Source organism: Salpingoeca rosetta (genome assembly GCF_000188695.1).
Source record: "Salpingoeca rosetta unplaced genomic scaffold supercont1.2, whole genome shotgun sequence".
NCBI classification, from domain to species: Eukaryota; class Choanoflagellata; order Craspedida; family Salpingoecidae; genus Salpingoeca; species Salpingoeca rosetta.
Window position 1 is genome coordinate 2,426,851 of NW_004754932.1, and position 16,037 is coordinate 2,442,887.

Below are 16,037 nucleotides of genomic sequence, written 5' to 3' on the forward strand. Positions count from 1 at the left end.
TGCGTTCTTGTGTGCATTCGCTCCTTGTCCCGCTGTGTATGGCCCAACAGGAGTGGAACGCAGGCGAAAGTGTGGGATTTGGCCCACAGGAGTGCAAGCGGACGCTTCAGACGCTGCACCCCATCACCAACGTGGCTGTGACGCCGAGTGCACAGCCCGTCCTCATCATGAACAATGCCCTCGAGGTCTATTGAGCTGAGATACGCGGTGCAATGTCCTGTTTGTTGGCGGGGCGTCTGTAATGACACAGGGCTTGGCTTTCCGCTTTGGTTCTCATCCAAACACGTCCCTCACTGACTCACTCACTCACACACAAACACACACACACACACACACACACACACAAACACACACACACACACGCACACACACACACTCACTGACCCACCCACCCACACACACACAACCTAAGGTCTGGGATGCGGGCGAGGAGACGCGCATCACGCGGTTTGTTGCTGATCAGAGCATTGGGGCGGTGGCGTCTCGTGTCGGCGCCTCCGCCCACTCCCTCTTCGTTGCGCTCGGTGGCGATCAGGTCATCTCACTCGCCCTTCCGCGTCTGGCAAAGGAGCGCGCCAAGATGCGTGGCATCTCCATGTTTGGCACTGCGGGTCTCGATCCCTCACAGATTCTGGCGCAGCGGAGTGTGCTCAAAGATGTGCGCACAACGCCAGCGCCCGTCAAGCCGAAACCGACACCCAAATTGCACGAGGTACCGTGTGTGTGTGTGTGTGTGTGTGTGCGTGTGTGTGTGTGCGCGCGCGTGTGTGTGTGTGCGTGTGTGTGTGTGTGCGTGCGTGCGTGTGTGTGTGTGTTTGTGTGCGTGTGTGTGTGCGTGTGTGTGTGTGTGTGTCTGCAGTACCATCACACGCGACAGGGTTCACCTCTCACTTCTTTACACGACATCACATGACTTCATGTCACCGCTGCTGCTGTAGAAAACGCTGGACGAGCTTGAGGGCCCAACGTGGGTCATTGATCACACGCACGGCGATGATGATGATGCCCATGATGGTCATGATGGTCACGGTGCTGGCGATGGTGATGGTCGCGGTGTTGATGAGCACCACGGCGTGTTGCCGTCTGACGTGCGTCGTGGTCGCCGCGCCAGCGCCCACGAGGGCAACAGCGACGAGTACTCGCGCAAGACATCGGCAGCGAGCGGCGGCGCAGACAGCAAGCGCAGCAGTCGTGGCGGAGGCGATGAGGGTGACGGCGATGATGAGGGTGATGGTGGCAAGGGGACGACGGAGACACCTGGGGACAAGAAGAAGGGAGGATGCTGTACACTGCTCTGAATCGCACGTGTTTTGTGTTTGCTTTCAGCGATGGTGGCACGTGGTGCTGGATGGATTGAGTGCTGGGTAGATAGCATGCGTGAAGTTTATGTTGCATTACAATACATTTTCATTACACAGCGAGAGAACGCAAGTATGTACACGTGTCGGGTGCCGAGGATGCGACGGTGAGAGCGAACAAAAGGATACACAAGGGAGAAGAGAGAGGGAAAAGGGGGTTGAAAGAGCGAAAGGGACGAAAAGGACATTGCTGCTCAATAACTGGGGCGGACCAGAACATCATCTTGGAACTACATATGGACCCATGATGACTTGGCTGCCTTTCGCCTTTCGAACGGGAATGCGTGCTGTCCATGGATACCTGTAATGAGACAACAATGTGCCTGAGAGGATGGGGGTGCGGCAGTGTGTGTGTGTGTGTGTGTGTGTGTTTCTGTGTGCGTGTGTGTAGTGTGTTTGTGTGTGTGTGTGTGTGTGTGTGTGTGTTTGTTTGAAGACACGTTGTGCAAGGTTGTGACACACCAAAACCCAGCACGTGCAACAGCCAGGCGAGAGACATGAGAAGAGAAGGTGAGGGCGCATGCATATAAAAAACACGTACTGCACGCACCATCGCGAACCAGGCCCAAGTGTGCCGTCAACATGCTGCCACCGACGCTGCGGTGTCCATGTGCTGTGTTCAGTACTCGCTTCCGGCTGCAGTTTGCGTATGTCGTGTGTGAGCATGTGCATGCGAGAGAGAATGTGCGCGTGTGTGTTTGGCGACGAATTGATGGCACCGCATTAACAGCAGAGAGGCATATCACACACGCACAGAACACAAATCACATACAGACAAGCAGACAGACAGACAGACACACACACACACACACAGACATACACAACACAGACAAGCACAACACAGACATACAACACACAACACAGAACACAGACATACACAACACACAACACACAACACAAAACACAGAACACCGACCGGAACAGCTTCGCCAAAGCGTTCGAGCTCTGGTTGTGTAAACGGCGTGGTGCGCGCCGCGTCTGTATTTCCCGGGGAGAGGCCCTGGGTGGTGCTGTCGACGACAGTGAGATCGTCCGTGCCATCCGACCGCTTGAGGCGCAGCACCGTGGCGTGGCGCTCACCGCTGCCGCCAGCAGAAGACGCGCTGCAGGGGATAGGGACAACGAAGCGGATGGTGGTGGGCGTGACGGTGGATGTGGTGATGAGTGGAGGAGGGACATGGAGGGAAACGAGATAGTTGGAGCGCAGGAGCGCGGAAGAAATCACGTGTGGAGCAAGTGGGCATATGTGTGGGTGTGTGTGAATCACCTGGGGGACCGACTCGGGGCACCTTTCTTCTCCACTGCCTGTGATGGTTTGTTGCACACATCAGGAACGTACGGTTAGCATGGTGCGTGTGGGTGCAAGCGGAAGAAGATGAGTTGAGGGCAACTGAGACGAGCAGGGTGTAACCGCAGGCACGGACACACGCAGACACGAATTCACGCAGACATGGATTCACGCAGACACGGATTCACGCAGATATGGACATACACACACACACACACACACACACACACACACACATACACACACACACACTCTCTCTCTCTCACTCTCACACACACTCACTCTCACTCTCACACTCTCACTCTTACCTTCTCGAAGTTCTTTTGCAGCTTGTTGTATCTCTTGATAACCTTGCGCACATCGGGAAGCAACCTGCGACAAGTAATTGGAGGCCGGGGCAGTTGGTGAGTGGGAGAACCGGAGAGGTACACACACACACACACACACACACACACACACACACACACACACACATGTACGCACATACATGCACACAGACGTACGGTGATTTGGTTGGCTTTAACGCCTCTCGAACTTGCTTCAAGACAGACTGGATCTTGGTTGCCTGATTGAAGGTGCACAGCAGCCTCGTGAGGGAGATGGCAAAGTACGAGCCACGTCGAGTCCAATGTCATCAAAACAAAAGAGTCGGGACAGCGACATGTGCAGATGTAGAAGGTGGCACTCGCATTGCACAAGTGCACGCTCGCAGACAGGCAGACACACAGAGAGACACAGAGACAGACAGCAAGACAGACACAGACAGACAGACACATACACATACACACACACGCACCCGCAGGATGTCAACGGTCATGGTCACGTCTCCAAGTGCAGTGACAGCTTCCTTCAGGCCATCCTCATCCTTGTCCTGCATGCCAGACACGGCAGACACGACAGACACAGCACGCAAGCAAGCAAACACCGTGAGCGACAACTTGTACGGGTGCGGGTGCGCGCTTCTCCCACCCCGCTCGATCACCAGCGTCACGACTCACTGACTGACCTGCAGCGCAGCCTCCAGCAAACTCTTCACCTCTCGCACTCTGTCCATCGTCCTTCGTCGTCTTTGCTGGGTTTTGCTCATTCGTTTATGGCGGCAGAAGAACGCGAACGCAAAGGAAGAAACAAACCAGAAAAACAAACAACGGCGAGCATGGTGTGTGCTTGGTGGTGGATGGAGAGCGCGACAAGCTGAGCTGCCCCAGCAGACACAAACACATGCACGCATGCACATACACAGACATGCACAAACATTCACATCAGACACACAGAGGTCAGCAATCAGAGTTTGTGCTGGAGGACAAGTCGGAGCGTTGCTGGTACTTTGCCAGGAACATCTTCACCTCGGGCGTGCGCTCACCCTCAGCCACGTTCTGTGTGATAGAGATATCGGTGTTGGAATGAGCGATGCAATCAAACACCACGCTGCACACATGTGTGCCATAAGCAGGACGAGGAACAACAGCAATGTGTGTGTGCGTGTGTGTATACTTACGGCAATGCACTGCTGGATCCATCCTGGCTTGCCGGCGTAGACGAGGCCAAACAGCGGCATCGAAATGCGCACAGGACGCGAGGCAAGGCGGCCGAGCGCGCGCGTGTCCAACAGGACCTACATGTGCAGCAACAGGTGGCGGTGCAGGCGATGAACATCATGGAACTGCTGGCTCATGCGAGTGGGGAAACAACCTGGCCAAGAGCGACATACATGCGCACAGGCACAGGCAGACAGCACGCACGTAGGCAGGCAGGCAGACACACGCACACACACTCAAACACACAAACACACGCACACACACACACACGCACACGCACACACACTCACACTCAAACACACACCCGCAGAACATACTACAATGGCTTACCTCGCCAAGGACCTTGTCCAACTTGATGAGACTGCGCACTTGCACGCGCACTTGCACAGCGCGACCAGATGTGATGTTTGGAATCTCAAACGTCTCCGAGTAGGCACCGGTCCATCCCTCCTTGCGCACAGCGGAGCGCGCCTTGAACGGAGGGCCATCGAAGCTGGGAAGCAGACGAACGTTCAGGTACGTGTTTTGCTGTGGCACATGCATCAACAGGCCCTTGACCCTGTTTGCAAAGCCGAGGAAAACCACAGGATGAACGACGCGATGCGACTCAAAATTATTGCAACAGTTGCAAACGACACACACACACACACACACACACACATGTAGCCACTGAGACGCACAGATACAGGCACGGACACACACGGACACACGGACACACACACACACACACACACACAGTCACGCACACACACATGTAGCCACTGAAACGCACAGATACAGGCACGGATACAGACGCACAGACACACACACAGGCACGCACGTGAGGGTGAGGGTGTCTGTCGGCTTCACGTATGCGAGCTCGAAGCGAATGTCGCCGATGTTGGTCTGGGGTCGGTAGTTCTGGGTGCCGACGAACCGAGCGTTGGCGTCGCGCTGGTGCGCGATAGCGGTCGCAATCGGGTCAGACTGGTTGAAGAGGAGGAAAAGGAGGGGAGGGGGTCATGACGGTGGTGGTCGTGATGGCGGTGGTGGGCGGGGTATGAGTCAACGAGCGAAGGTGATGACACTGACGACGACGGCGAGAAACGCCAGCACACACACACACACACACACACACACACACACACACACACACACACACACACACACACACACACAAATACACACACACACACACAAATACACACACACACAAACACACACACACAAACACACACACACACCTGGAGTTCGCTGGCGAGTTTGAAGAAGGTGTCGACCAGATCCTCGCCAGACATTTTGTTATAACTGAGGACCGTGTTGAATTCCTCATCGCTGATGTCCTCCTGCAACGCAGGTGCGAGATTGAGGGGGGGGGGGCGTGATGAGCATCCCGGCACACATGAGTACACATACAAACAGACACAGACAGGCAGACAGACACACACACACACACAAAACACACACACACACATGTCCATACACAGACATGCATTTGCTCACCATGGTCTGGTCGGAAAGGCCTTCACCACCGCCGGCGAAAAACGCCTTGAAACTGCGGCGAAGCGCAAGCACGAACCGCATCAGCTTGGTCGGGTCCGCGCGCAGCGGCGTCTGTATCTCGTTCAGGAACACTTTACGAAGAAGAACCATCACCGAGCGCCACACTTCCTCCAGCAGCGCGTCGATGCTGGTCGTGTTCTGCAGCTTCACCATCATCAAGTCAAAGTTGTTGTACAGGAACGACGGGTTTGTGTGGATCACAGCTGCATGCACACGGCACAAAACGTGATGTCGAGTGGGGGGGGGGAGAGACAGGTGCGAGTGAGTCTGAGGGAGGCGGTAAGAGCCAAGGCACAGTACAAGGCACATGACGTCCACATGGTGTGCCGTTCAGTTACACACACACACAGAGCACACACACACACACAAAGTACATACACAAGACACATGCCAGCACCTCCGCACACCACATCACATCTCCCACGTCACCACCGCTCATGCATGCACGCACTCGTACGTATGCACACGACCGCGTCATCTCACCAGAGACGACGGATGCGCTGCGCATGCGGGACTGGCGGCGGCGCAATCGCGTGGCCAAACTCCGGTCGGTCGACTCTGCTCCGCTCCTGTCCGCAGACGGCGACGGCGCGCGCTCCGCTGATGCGCATACGGAGACACAGACGGACGCGAGAGGTAGGAATAGGGAGTTGGGGAAGGCACACACACCACACATAGACACACACAGACACACACACAGACACACAGAACCATGTGGTTGTGAGCGCTGGAATGAGAGCGAAATGTTCCGCAGTGAGCGTAAGCTGGTGAAGCCATTTCGCAGGAGTGGTGGTGAGTGTTGAACGAACCTGGACTGCCGAGGAGCCCGAAGAGGAGGCGATCAATGAAGCCGTCGCCTTCCTCGTCGTGCGTTGCGTACTTCTGTGCAATCGACCGCACGTCGTTCTTGATGCGCACATGCATCACCCGCGCCACTCCTAGAACATCGCGCCAGCACAACGTCATTGGCGGATGAGCAGGCAAATTCGGACAGCACAACGCAGGCACAACCTTCCACGAGCACACTCACACACACACACACACACACACACACACACACACACACACACACACACACACACACACACACACACACACACACACACACACACACACACACCACATGGTATCGCAACAAACCTTGGGCAATCTGGCGCATGCAGCTGTCGATGAAGTCGCCGGTATCCGTGAAATGGCGAACGGACTTGTGCGGCTCTGGGGGAGGGCAGGCGGGAGGTGGGTAAAGAACACTGCTCAGTGAGTGCACATACACACATGCATACACACGCATACACACACACACACACACACACACAAACTCGTGCGTCATGGAGGAGCGAGGACGTACTGAGGCGGCCGGCGTGGCCCTGGTTTGCAATCTTGGCGCGGTTCATGTGCGACTGCTGCACGTTGTCCACGTCCATGCACTCGTACACCTCCCGCAGCTTCTCCGACGCAAAACACAGGTTGTTCAGGCCCGTGAAGACAATGTCTGGGATGGTGTATGCCAGCACGTCCTGGCCCTGTGAGGGCTCAGCGCGCTCAAGCACACGCTTTGTCATCTCCTCTGCATAGAAGCGCACGCAGAAGCAGATTGTCTCCGACAGATGTGCAAACAGATACTCCTCGGCCGCCTCGACATCTGCAACCATCAAAGGCACACGGCGTAAGCGTGAATGCGTGCGTGTGTGTGTGTGTGTGTGTGTGTGTGTGTGTGTGTGTGTGTGTGTGTGTGTGTGTGTGTGTGTGTGTGTGTGTGTGTGTGTGTGTGTGTGTGTGTGTGTGTTGGGGGGGGGGGCGCTGGTATTGATGGCAGGTGCATGATGCACTAAAGCATGGCCATCGGATTGCGTGCACACCTGGCCAGTCGATCGATGCCCAGAAGCTGAGGATGTCGAAGAGAATGCGATAGCAGTCAATGACGGATGTGGAGAAGAGTTCGCCCTTGTCCTCGTTGATTGGCGTCCACGTGTCCAGGTCGAGGCTGCGGCTGATCATCTCCTTGCAGTTGACCTTGCTGAGATACAGCCACTCAATCACAAACGGCTGGAACCACCTGCGCAGTACGCCATTCACACGACACGCGGGACAAGAGTTGAGTTGACGGCGGTGGCGGTGCTTGCGAGAGCATGAAGAGGAGACAATGACACGCTCGTCTGATGATGGGGGGGGGGAACAACAACAACAACAACTACAGGAACACCAACAACAGCAGGAACACCACCACCAACAACAACAACTACTACTACTACTACTACAACAACAACAGGAACACCAACAACAGCAGGAACACCAACAACAGCAGGAACACCAAAACCAACAACAGCAGCAACACCAACACCAACAACAGCAACAACAACTTTAACGAAAGCAGCAACACCAGGAATCAGCGTACGTCCAGAAGCGCGAGATGTTGAGAGAATGCAGTGTGCCCTCCGATAGTGTTGAGTCCAGAAATTCATGCAGGCTGGACGACACAGAGCCACGGAGCAGCGTTGAACGGCGACGTGTGAATGCGACCAATTGAGCGCAACCAGTGAACACGACATGGTCTCATGCACAACAGATTCATGGCACAACCATACGCACACAGCCACAAACATGCACGCACGCATCGTACTTGTGAAGTTCAAAGTACAGCTCGAAGAACTTGATTGGCACTTCGTGTTTCTGGTTGAGCTACAATCGTTGTTCACACGGGGTGAGTGGCGGTTGGGCAGGTTTGTGTATTGGTGCGTCGTGGATGACAGCATCACAGTCCACAACATCACAGTCCACAGTGTGCAGTTAAGGGGGTGGCGACGCCGAACAAGATCGTTGTCCATTCACATATGCAATGTCCAGCACAGCCACTACTACTACCACTACGACTTCGACGATCACCACCACCGCCATCACCATCCCCATCACAACCTCTCCGATCGATGGGCTCACCTCCTCGCGCCGGGTGGCGAGCATGACTTGCAGGTCCTGACACAGCGACCCGTCGAACGATTTCGCCACAATGGCCACCAAGTTCAGGTCTTGGGCACCCTGTGCAAGCGTGAGGCGCGGTATCGTGTTGGTGAATTGTTGAGCACGAGACAAGAAGCGACGCACACAAACAGCCACTGACGCGCGTGGGTGTGTGTGCGTGTGTGTCTGTATGCTTGTGTGTGTGTCTGTATGCTTGTATGTGAGTGAGTGCGTGCGTGCGTGCGTGCGTGTGCGTGTGTGTGTGTGCTTGTGATTGTGCTTGTGAGTGCGTGTGTGCTTGTGTGTGTGTGTGTGTGCCCACCTGGAAACAGTCAGCGAGACTGTTGCAAATCTCCAGGTTTTTCAGCAGGAGAGCAGCAACGAGCGCATAGTGGTCCAAATCAGACGTCTGTAACGGTTACAGATACACGAACACACATATCATGAGTAGATTGCACGATTCGGCACAGCAGCAGGTGCACACGATGGCGACGACAGCAGAAAAACAAAATGACGGCATTGCGATGGTGCATCACCTCGGTGAGCTCCTTTGGACGCGCTTGCATCTTCAGCAGCACGTATCGCTCCCTCGCAGCGTGCTGCATCAACACACGCACGCACACACACACATGAGCGTGGGAGTGAATGCGAGTGAATTTGAGTGAACGCTTGTGAGTGTGAGTGCAAGGGAGGGAGTGTGGCTGTGAGTGCGAGGGGGCACATCAAGCGCATGTCGATGAGTCTGATGCCAATGCTTTCGCACCGCAATGCTGTCCTGCAGCTCCGCCGTGAGCGTCGTGTGCTGCAGAGACCGGACGGTTATGGGGGTGGGTGCGGGCAGAGAGTGCAAGGAGAGGAGGAGAGAGGGCATACGTGAGAGGGGTTGGGCGTGAGCAAAGGCAATGTGGCTTGTTCTACAAGCGAATCAAGTCCAAACACGCATCTAACAGACAGAGAGCGGCATGTGCGACTCACCGCGGCCTTTGCGTCGCCAGCGTGCTCCCGCCGTTCGTTCAGCTCGTGCACGAGTGCAACAGAGATGCACTTGCGCGCGCTGTCCACGACCGCCGGCGGGTATTCCTCAAGCAATTTGTCCTGGTGGGGAGTGTGAATGAACGGAGGAAGGGGGAAAAGGAGGATGAGAAGGCGAAGGAGGTGGAGGTGGAGGTGGAGGTGGTGGTGGTGGTGTCGAGTAATGGCGTATAATGATGCACACAAGAGCGCACTCGCAAACACACACATACACATACAACGCACAAGAGCGCACTCGCAAACACACACACATACACATACAACGCACAAGAGCGCACTCGCAAACACACACATACACATACAACGCACAAGAGCGCACTTGCAAACACACGCACACACATGCATACACAAACAACACACATATACACACAGGTACCTTGACTTTCTGATATGTGAGTTCCTTGTAGGGGCACTGCTTGAGGAGTTGCGGGAGGCGTTCGGAAAGCGGTGTGTGTTCGCCACTCTTTGGTTTCGACTGGGACGACAGCTGATACATCGACAGCAGCATGCTCTGCACCTGGGGAGAGCAAAAGCAGAGTGGGTATTCACAGGAGCAGTCACATCGTGGCGACAAGAAAGCGGTGACCGAGCGTACAGGCAGACACAACACATGGGTGATCAGAAACAGGAGCGCACACGCACACGCACGCGCACACATGTACAAGTACGCACTCATGTACACGCACACACGCACACATACACGTACATACCTGGCCCTTGTGCTCGAGGAAGGCTGCTTCGCCAAACTTGGTGATGAGCATGTGCTTGACCTTGAGATAGGTAACGCGGTCGTGGGTCAGCAGATACTGTTGTACCTCATCCAGGAAGGGACTGTGCTTCAGCGAGACGTGGTGCTGAAGCTAAAACACGGATCCACCACAGGCAACGTGGGGTTGGTGAGTGCGGCAGAAACGTGATTGAGACTGCGTGTGTGCGTGTGTGTGTGTGTGTTTGTTTGTGTGTGTGTGTGTGTGTGTGTGTGTGTGTGTGTGTGTGTGTGTGTGTTGCAGATTGACACTTCCATCATGACAACTCCATCATGACAATTCCATCGAGTGACCGAAGCACCTGTGGAGTTGTCGTCTGGGCGAGGGCCTGCTGCCACTCGGGCACGTCGAATACGCAATTGAGCGCCTCCACGTGTGCACTCAAGCGAGCGCGGTCGTCTGGAAGCGGCAGCAGGGGTAGATGTCATGTGATGTGAATGCGCGAGTGAGTAGTGTGTGTGTGTGTGTGTGTGTGTGTGTGTGTGTGTGTGTGTGTGTGTGTGTGTGTGTGTGTGAATGTGAATGAGTTTGAGAAAATTCGTGATTGTGTGTCAGTATGGCTGAATGTGGGAGCGTATGCGGTTGTACCAGCGACTGCAATTATGTTGCTCAGCATGTTAGAATTGCGAAGTGAGTTCACATGTGCATTGGGATCAGTGGTGCGTTTGCACGCACTTTGGCTGTCGGGGTTGAAGTGGAATGGGCTGGAGACAACGGGGAAACTGTACGAGAAGACAGCCTGTTTTGGTTCCATACGTGATCACAACAACAACATCAGCAGTGAGGAGGAAGCGGGGGCGATTCAACCGGACAGCCAATGCGTGCACGTGCGTGCGTATGTGGACATGTGTGTGTGTCTGTACGTTCAGGTGTGTGTGTGTGTGTGTGTGTGTGTGTGTGTGTGTGTGCACGTGTGCACGGACCTGCAGGCTGGCCATGAATCGCGCCATGTCGGCCTTGTCGAGCGAGCGGAGCGGCCGGCTCGTGATGCGCTGGCGAAATGACAAGAACACATGCACGCACATGTGTGAGGTGAGCAATTTGCGTTTGGTGGTGAACACAAGAGCAGCGTGAAACGTGTGCCAACCATGGTAAAACAACAACAATAACAACAACAACAACAACAACAACAACAACTTAAACAACAGCAACTTAAACAACAACAACTTAAAACAACTTAAACAACAACGATGAGTACGACAGCATGTGGTGACTCACGGAGAGTTTCTGCTGGATGTAGAAGATGGAGACCGGGTAGTGTGCATGGAGCTCCATCAGCGTGCAAAAATGGTCCAATCGCGACTCGATGACGTTGAGGGCGCACCAGTCGGAGTGCTGCTTGAGCAGGGATAGCACAGCCTCGTCCATGAACCCGTCCCACGGCCGCACGTCCGCCGCTGCAGAGTGCTCCTCAACCTTGGGGAGGGGCGGGGTAGGTAGGATGGTGTGTGCGGTGATGTTTGGTGTGTGTGTGTGTGCGGTGGTGTTTTGTTGTGTGTGTGTGTGTGTGTGTGTGTGTGTGTGTGTGTGGTGAGGGCGCAAGAGCACATCATCGCTGCGCAGACGAAAAGGTACAGGCATGGATGTAGACACGCATGTGCACGCACACACACACACACACACACTTACGCATACACGCACACACACACGTGTCATCCCAGTCGTGGTGGTTGAGTACCTCTCGTTGGAACTGGCGAACACAGTGGAAGAGGACCTTCTGGATGAGGTGTCCGTGCCGCTGTCGTGCCGCCTGCAGCGTGGATCCGAGATCCGCAGGGGCCGTCAGCGCCATCAGCTCAACCGTGCATCCGACGTCCTTCCCGTGCAGGAACAGCGGCGCGGCCTGACGTGCACACGTGTTGGTGAGGTTCGTGAGTGAGTGAAGGTGAAAACTATGTGTGTGTGTGTGTGTGTGAGTGAGACAGACAGACACACACACACACAGACACATACACACACAGACACACAAACTCACACACACACACATATCAAGACCCACTTCGACTGACCACGTGCTCTGAGTCGCGGGTGAGGGTGGCGAGCGGAACGAAGCCGCGGCCAATGAGGACCGGCCCTTCAGCGGTGGACGGGGACGACGACGACGATGATGGCGATGATGTCAGGCTGTGTGGTGTGGGAAGTCGTGTGAGGACAGCACCGGGGGGGGGGGGCTGGGGCGTGAGAAATGGTGATGGGGAAAGCAGGCAAACTACGAAGAACGCACGCACGCACGCGCGCACGCACGCGTGCACGCATCCATACACATGTACACACACACACATACACACACATGCACACATCTACACACACACACACACACACATACACACATCTACACACATGCACACACATCTACATCTACACACACGCACACACACATACACAGAGACATGTGCCCATGCGCTCATGCGAAGATCATGGGACAAATAGCGTCAGATCAGCATGAGAACGAACTTTGGCATCGACGCGGACAGGCTTGATGAGAGGTTGGTGCCACTGGATCGAACGGCGCTGGCGGCGCTGCCGACAGCCTTACGGACGCGTCGCAGCCGCTTCAGCACCGCCCGATGCAGCCGCTTCGCCTTCTTCTTCTTCTTGCGCTTCTCCAACGCGTGCATGTCCCCGACCGTGGGCTCGTGTGCGCCCGTGGGGTTGAGCTGCGAGAAGGTGCCGAAGGGGTTGCCCTCGTCGCCGTCTCCAAACACAGACCCTTCCCCTTCCTCGCCCTCCTCCTCGTCTTCCTCCTCGTCTTCCTCCTGGATCGGCTCGGCCTCAAACGGATTGCCCGGCCGCCGCCCGCGGTGCACAGAGGACGATACGCTCGTGCCGACAGCGCTGTCGCCGTCCTCGCTCATCGCGTCACCACCGCCATCACTGGTCGTCGTTGTCGTCGTTGTCGGTCGAGATGTGCGCACGGAGTCGCGATCAAATGCGTCTGCATGATCCACATCCGCCCACAGCTGCACAGGCGACAACAGGCGCGGAGGGGGGGGGGTGACGGTAGTGAGCAGTGTGAATAATTTCAAAGTGAGGTTTGACATGCACCGAGGAGATCAAGGCGAGCAAGAGCAAATGATAAGAAGAGCCGGGGGGGGGAGGAGGGAGAATGAGGAGGAGGAGAAGGAGGAGGAGGAGAAGAAGGAGGAGAGCGAGGTAGAGACGTAGAGCGACGAGGAGATGATGCGGAGAGAGTATGGGTGAGCAGCCGGCAGCCCACGACCGCATTTGCAAGTGACGGAACAACAGGAGGGTGGTGACTTGCACGCACCTCAATCTGAATGTTTGTGGACTTGAGGGTAGGTGCGTGGCAGGAGAAGGTCTCAGGCCACACGACTTCGCCATCAGCCACGCTCATGCGCTGTGTTTGCAGCAGCACGTCAGAGCGCTGCACTCACACACACATACATACACACACGCGTGCACGATGCACAGCAAAGAGGAACGGTGAGATGAGCAGTGATGCAGGCAGAAGAAGAAATACGCAACACATGCGCACGTAGACACACAATTGTGTGCACGTGCACACAATATTACACACGCGCATGGTCATGCACGTCCGCATTATCCATCCCACTCTGACCATAGTTGGGCGAGCGTCGCCCTTCTTGCGCGTCTTGCGGTCGTCAACGAGCTCAAGCACACAAACTGCACAGGGGATGGCGGCATATAAGCAACCAAGGGCACATGCAATCAGCCGCGATGGTGGAAGAAGACAAGTGGGACGCAAGCGAGGTTCATGGTGCGCGCGCGCGTGTGTGTATAGTGTGTGTGTGTGTGTGTGTGTGTGTGTGTATAGTGTGTGTGTGTGTGTGTAGGGGGGAGGGGCGTGTTTTCATGGCGATGCTTGGAGCTGCGTACATATGTCATGTTTTGGGGTGATGGACGGCAGCGTGTCTGTTGCGGCGATGCGAAGTCGCTCCAGCACAACCTCGTGCTTGAGATCGCTCGGTCGAACAGCGTGCTTCGCCTGCAGCGTGAATCAGAGATGAAGTTAAGAAGTGACAAGCGTCGTGTATGTAGACGCATACATTTGTAAACATGCACACACGCACACACGCACCCACGCACCCACGCACACACACACACGCACACATATACACACATACAAAAGAGCGAATACACGCACACAACCTCCCTCTTGCTTGCTTTCTCTGAGCGTGTACCTGGCGAACAAGCTCAGCGTGGTCGGTTGGCGAGAGCTGGAAGATCCGCTGTGCGCTCTCCAGCATGGCGGGCTTTGAGGCAGCATCCACCAACGTGCCATGGAGGATGCTCTACAACACCGACACACGACCGTGCACTCAAGCGTGAGCGATGGCAAGGCATGCGCACGATGGTGGAACCAACGCGCTCAGCAGGGTGGCGAGGAGGAGGATGGCCAAGAATGGCATGGAGCGAGGATAGTGTGGTGGGCTGAGTACGTGCATGGGGGTTTGTGTGAGAAACTCCGCACCTGCAGCAAGGAGAGGTACACTTCATCGGCATCGTGATCGCCGCGTGTTGCCTGCTCCTCTTCCAGCATCAGCCGCTCATCCTCTGGTTGAGGAATGTGTTGCTGAGTTTGGAAAAGCAATGCGGTCATGCACAAGCCGCATGCAGGGTACATGAGTGTGTGAGAAGCGCATTCACAAACAGACGCGTGCTGGTGGGTGGGTGCACGTGGGTGTTTGCGTACTCGTGCGTGGGTTTTGTTCGTGAGCAAGGGGCGGCCTGTCAGAGCAGCCGTGCAACAATGCAAACAAGTAAGGCGTGCACGCTGCTGCTGCTGACCAGGATATCTGACGTCTCCTTGTCAAGGTTGTGACGCTTGGTCAAGGAGTGGAATGCGCCGAAGAACCGATCGCCCAAGGCAACGCGGCGAGATTCCCTGCATTCGTGCGGGAACAAGGACAGGAACACCCGACAAGGTACAATCGCAGCGGTGAACCAATGTGTGCGTGTTGAAGGAAGCAAGCATTCAAACAAGCTAGCGAATGAGCACATTGGTTGGCAAGTGAGCACATTGGCAGGCAAGTGAGCACATTGGCAGGCAAGTGAGCACATATGCCAACACACACACACACACTGAAGGACGGCAGGCAACAGGGCCATCAGCATCAGCACCACCACCATCGCACGCACTGGTCTTCATCTTGGGTGTGCTTCTTGACGGCGTTGGCAACGTTCTTCCAGCGGTTGCTCACTTTGGTCTTGAGCGACCGAAAGGCGTCACGTCTGAATTCAGCATAAAAGCAAGGCAAGCCATGAGCGCAACACCAAGCGCTAACAATTGCATCTCGTATGATGATGGTCCCAATAACGTTCACAGCAACAGCGGCAGCGGCAGCAGGCGGCATCAACGTCATCACCGGACAGACACCCAAACAAACACACCCACCCTTCCTCCATCTTGGCTGGCACGTCGTATTTTGGCCCTTTCTGTGTGTCGCTGTCGTCAGCCAGGAATGGTCATTTTGTGGCGTCGTGTTCGGACCATGGATTCGGACGAGAGGAAACGGTTCGTGTGTGTGTGTGTGTGTGTGTGTGTGTGTGTGTGTGTGTGTGTGTGTGTGTGTGT

At 55.5% G+C, this 16,037-nt stretch overlaps 4 protein-coding genes across 4 annotated transcripts in view; 2 read left to right on the forward strand and 2 right to left on the reverse strand.

The window, feature by feature from the left end:
- The window catches only part of PTSG_11685 (uncharacterized protein), a 13,987-nt gene extending 12,556 nt beyond the window's left edge, over positions 1–1,431 (forward strand). Inside the window, exons 40-42 of the mRNA XM_004998492.1 lie at positions 51–185; positions 413–712; positions 939–1,431. Coding sequence (XP_004998549.1) covers positions 51–141 — 91 coding nt within the window. The 3' untranslated portion in view covers positions 142–185; positions 413–712; positions 939–1,431. The remainder of the gene's footprint in view (positions 1–50; positions 186–412; positions 713–938) is intronic.
- PTSG_01076 (uncharacterized protein) lies at positions 1,371–3,729 on the reverse strand. Its single transcript, XM_004998493.1, has 8 exons — positions 3,653–3,729; positions 3,443–3,517; positions 3,150–3,211; positions 2,955–3,018; positions 2,626–2,663; positions 2,275–2,461; positions 1,909–1,994; positions 1,371–1,659 (listed from the first exon to the last, which is right to left on the reverse strand). The coding sequence occupies exons 1-8, from the start codon at positions 3,698–3,700 to the stop codon at positions 1,578–1,580; spliced, it is 642 nt and encodes a 213-aa protein (XP_004998550.1). The 5' UTR covers positions 3,701–3,729; the 3' UTR covers positions 1,371–1,577.
- Positions 3,730–3,923: 194 nt separating this feature from the next.
- PTSG_01077 (uncharacterized protein) lies at positions 3,924–15,914 on the reverse strand (the record flags this gene model as incomplete). The annotated part of the gene is made up of 35 exons (XM_004998494.1): positions 15,858–15,914; positions 15,602–15,694; positions 15,251–15,347; positions 14,934–15,035; positions 14,644–14,754; positions 14,339–14,447; positions 14,061–14,125; positions 13,749–13,865; positions 12,935–13,440; positions 12,490–12,604; positions 12,159–12,323; positions 11,699–11,896; positions 11,404–11,472; positions 11,156–11,219; positions 10,782–10,879; positions 10,424–10,573; positions 10,090–10,230; positions 9,657–9,776; positions 9,445–9,483; positions 9,218–9,280; positions 9,004–9,090; positions 8,661–8,759; positions 8,347–8,405; positions 8,122–8,193; positions 7,586–7,782; positions 7,075–7,368; positions 6,867–6,941; positions 6,536–6,664; positions 6,210–6,326; positions 5,667–5,929; positions 5,408–5,509; positions 5,005–5,150; positions 4,515–4,743; positions 4,145–4,261; positions 3,924–4,022 (listed from the first exon to the last, which is right to left on the reverse strand). The coding sequence occupies exons 1-35, from the start codon at positions 15,866–15,868 to the stop codon at positions 3,924–3,926; spliced, it is 4,518 nt and encodes a 1,505-aa protein (XP_004998551.1). The 5' UTR covers positions 15,869–15,914.
- Positions 15,915–15,939: 25 nt separating this feature from the next.
- PTSG_01078 (uncharacterized protein) overlaps positions 15,940–16,037 on the forward strand; it is a 4,644-nt gene continuing 4,546 nt past the window's right edge. Inside the window, exon 1 of the mRNA XM_004998495.1 lies at positions 15,940–15,977. Coding sequence (XP_004998552.1) covers positions 15,955–15,977 — 23 coding nt within the window. The 5' untranslated portion in view covers positions 15,940–15,954. The remainder of the gene's footprint in view (positions 15,978–16,037) is intronic.

Excerpts from the sequence above, each read along its gene's own strand:
- PTSG_01076 (XM_004998493.1), bottom strand. The coding sequence starts at position 3,700 with ATGGACAGAGTGCGAGAGGTGAAGAGTTTGCTGGAGGCTGCGCTGCAG. Across the intron at positions 3,019-3,149 it reads TTAAAGCCAACCAAATCACC|GTTGCTTCCCGATGTGCGCA; the intron begins GTACGTCTGTGT and ends TACTTGTCGCAG. Across the intron at positions 2,664-2,954 it reads TGCAAAAGAACTTCGAGAAG|GCAGTGGAGAAGAAAGGTGC; the intron begins GTAAGAGTGAGA and ends AAACCATCACAG.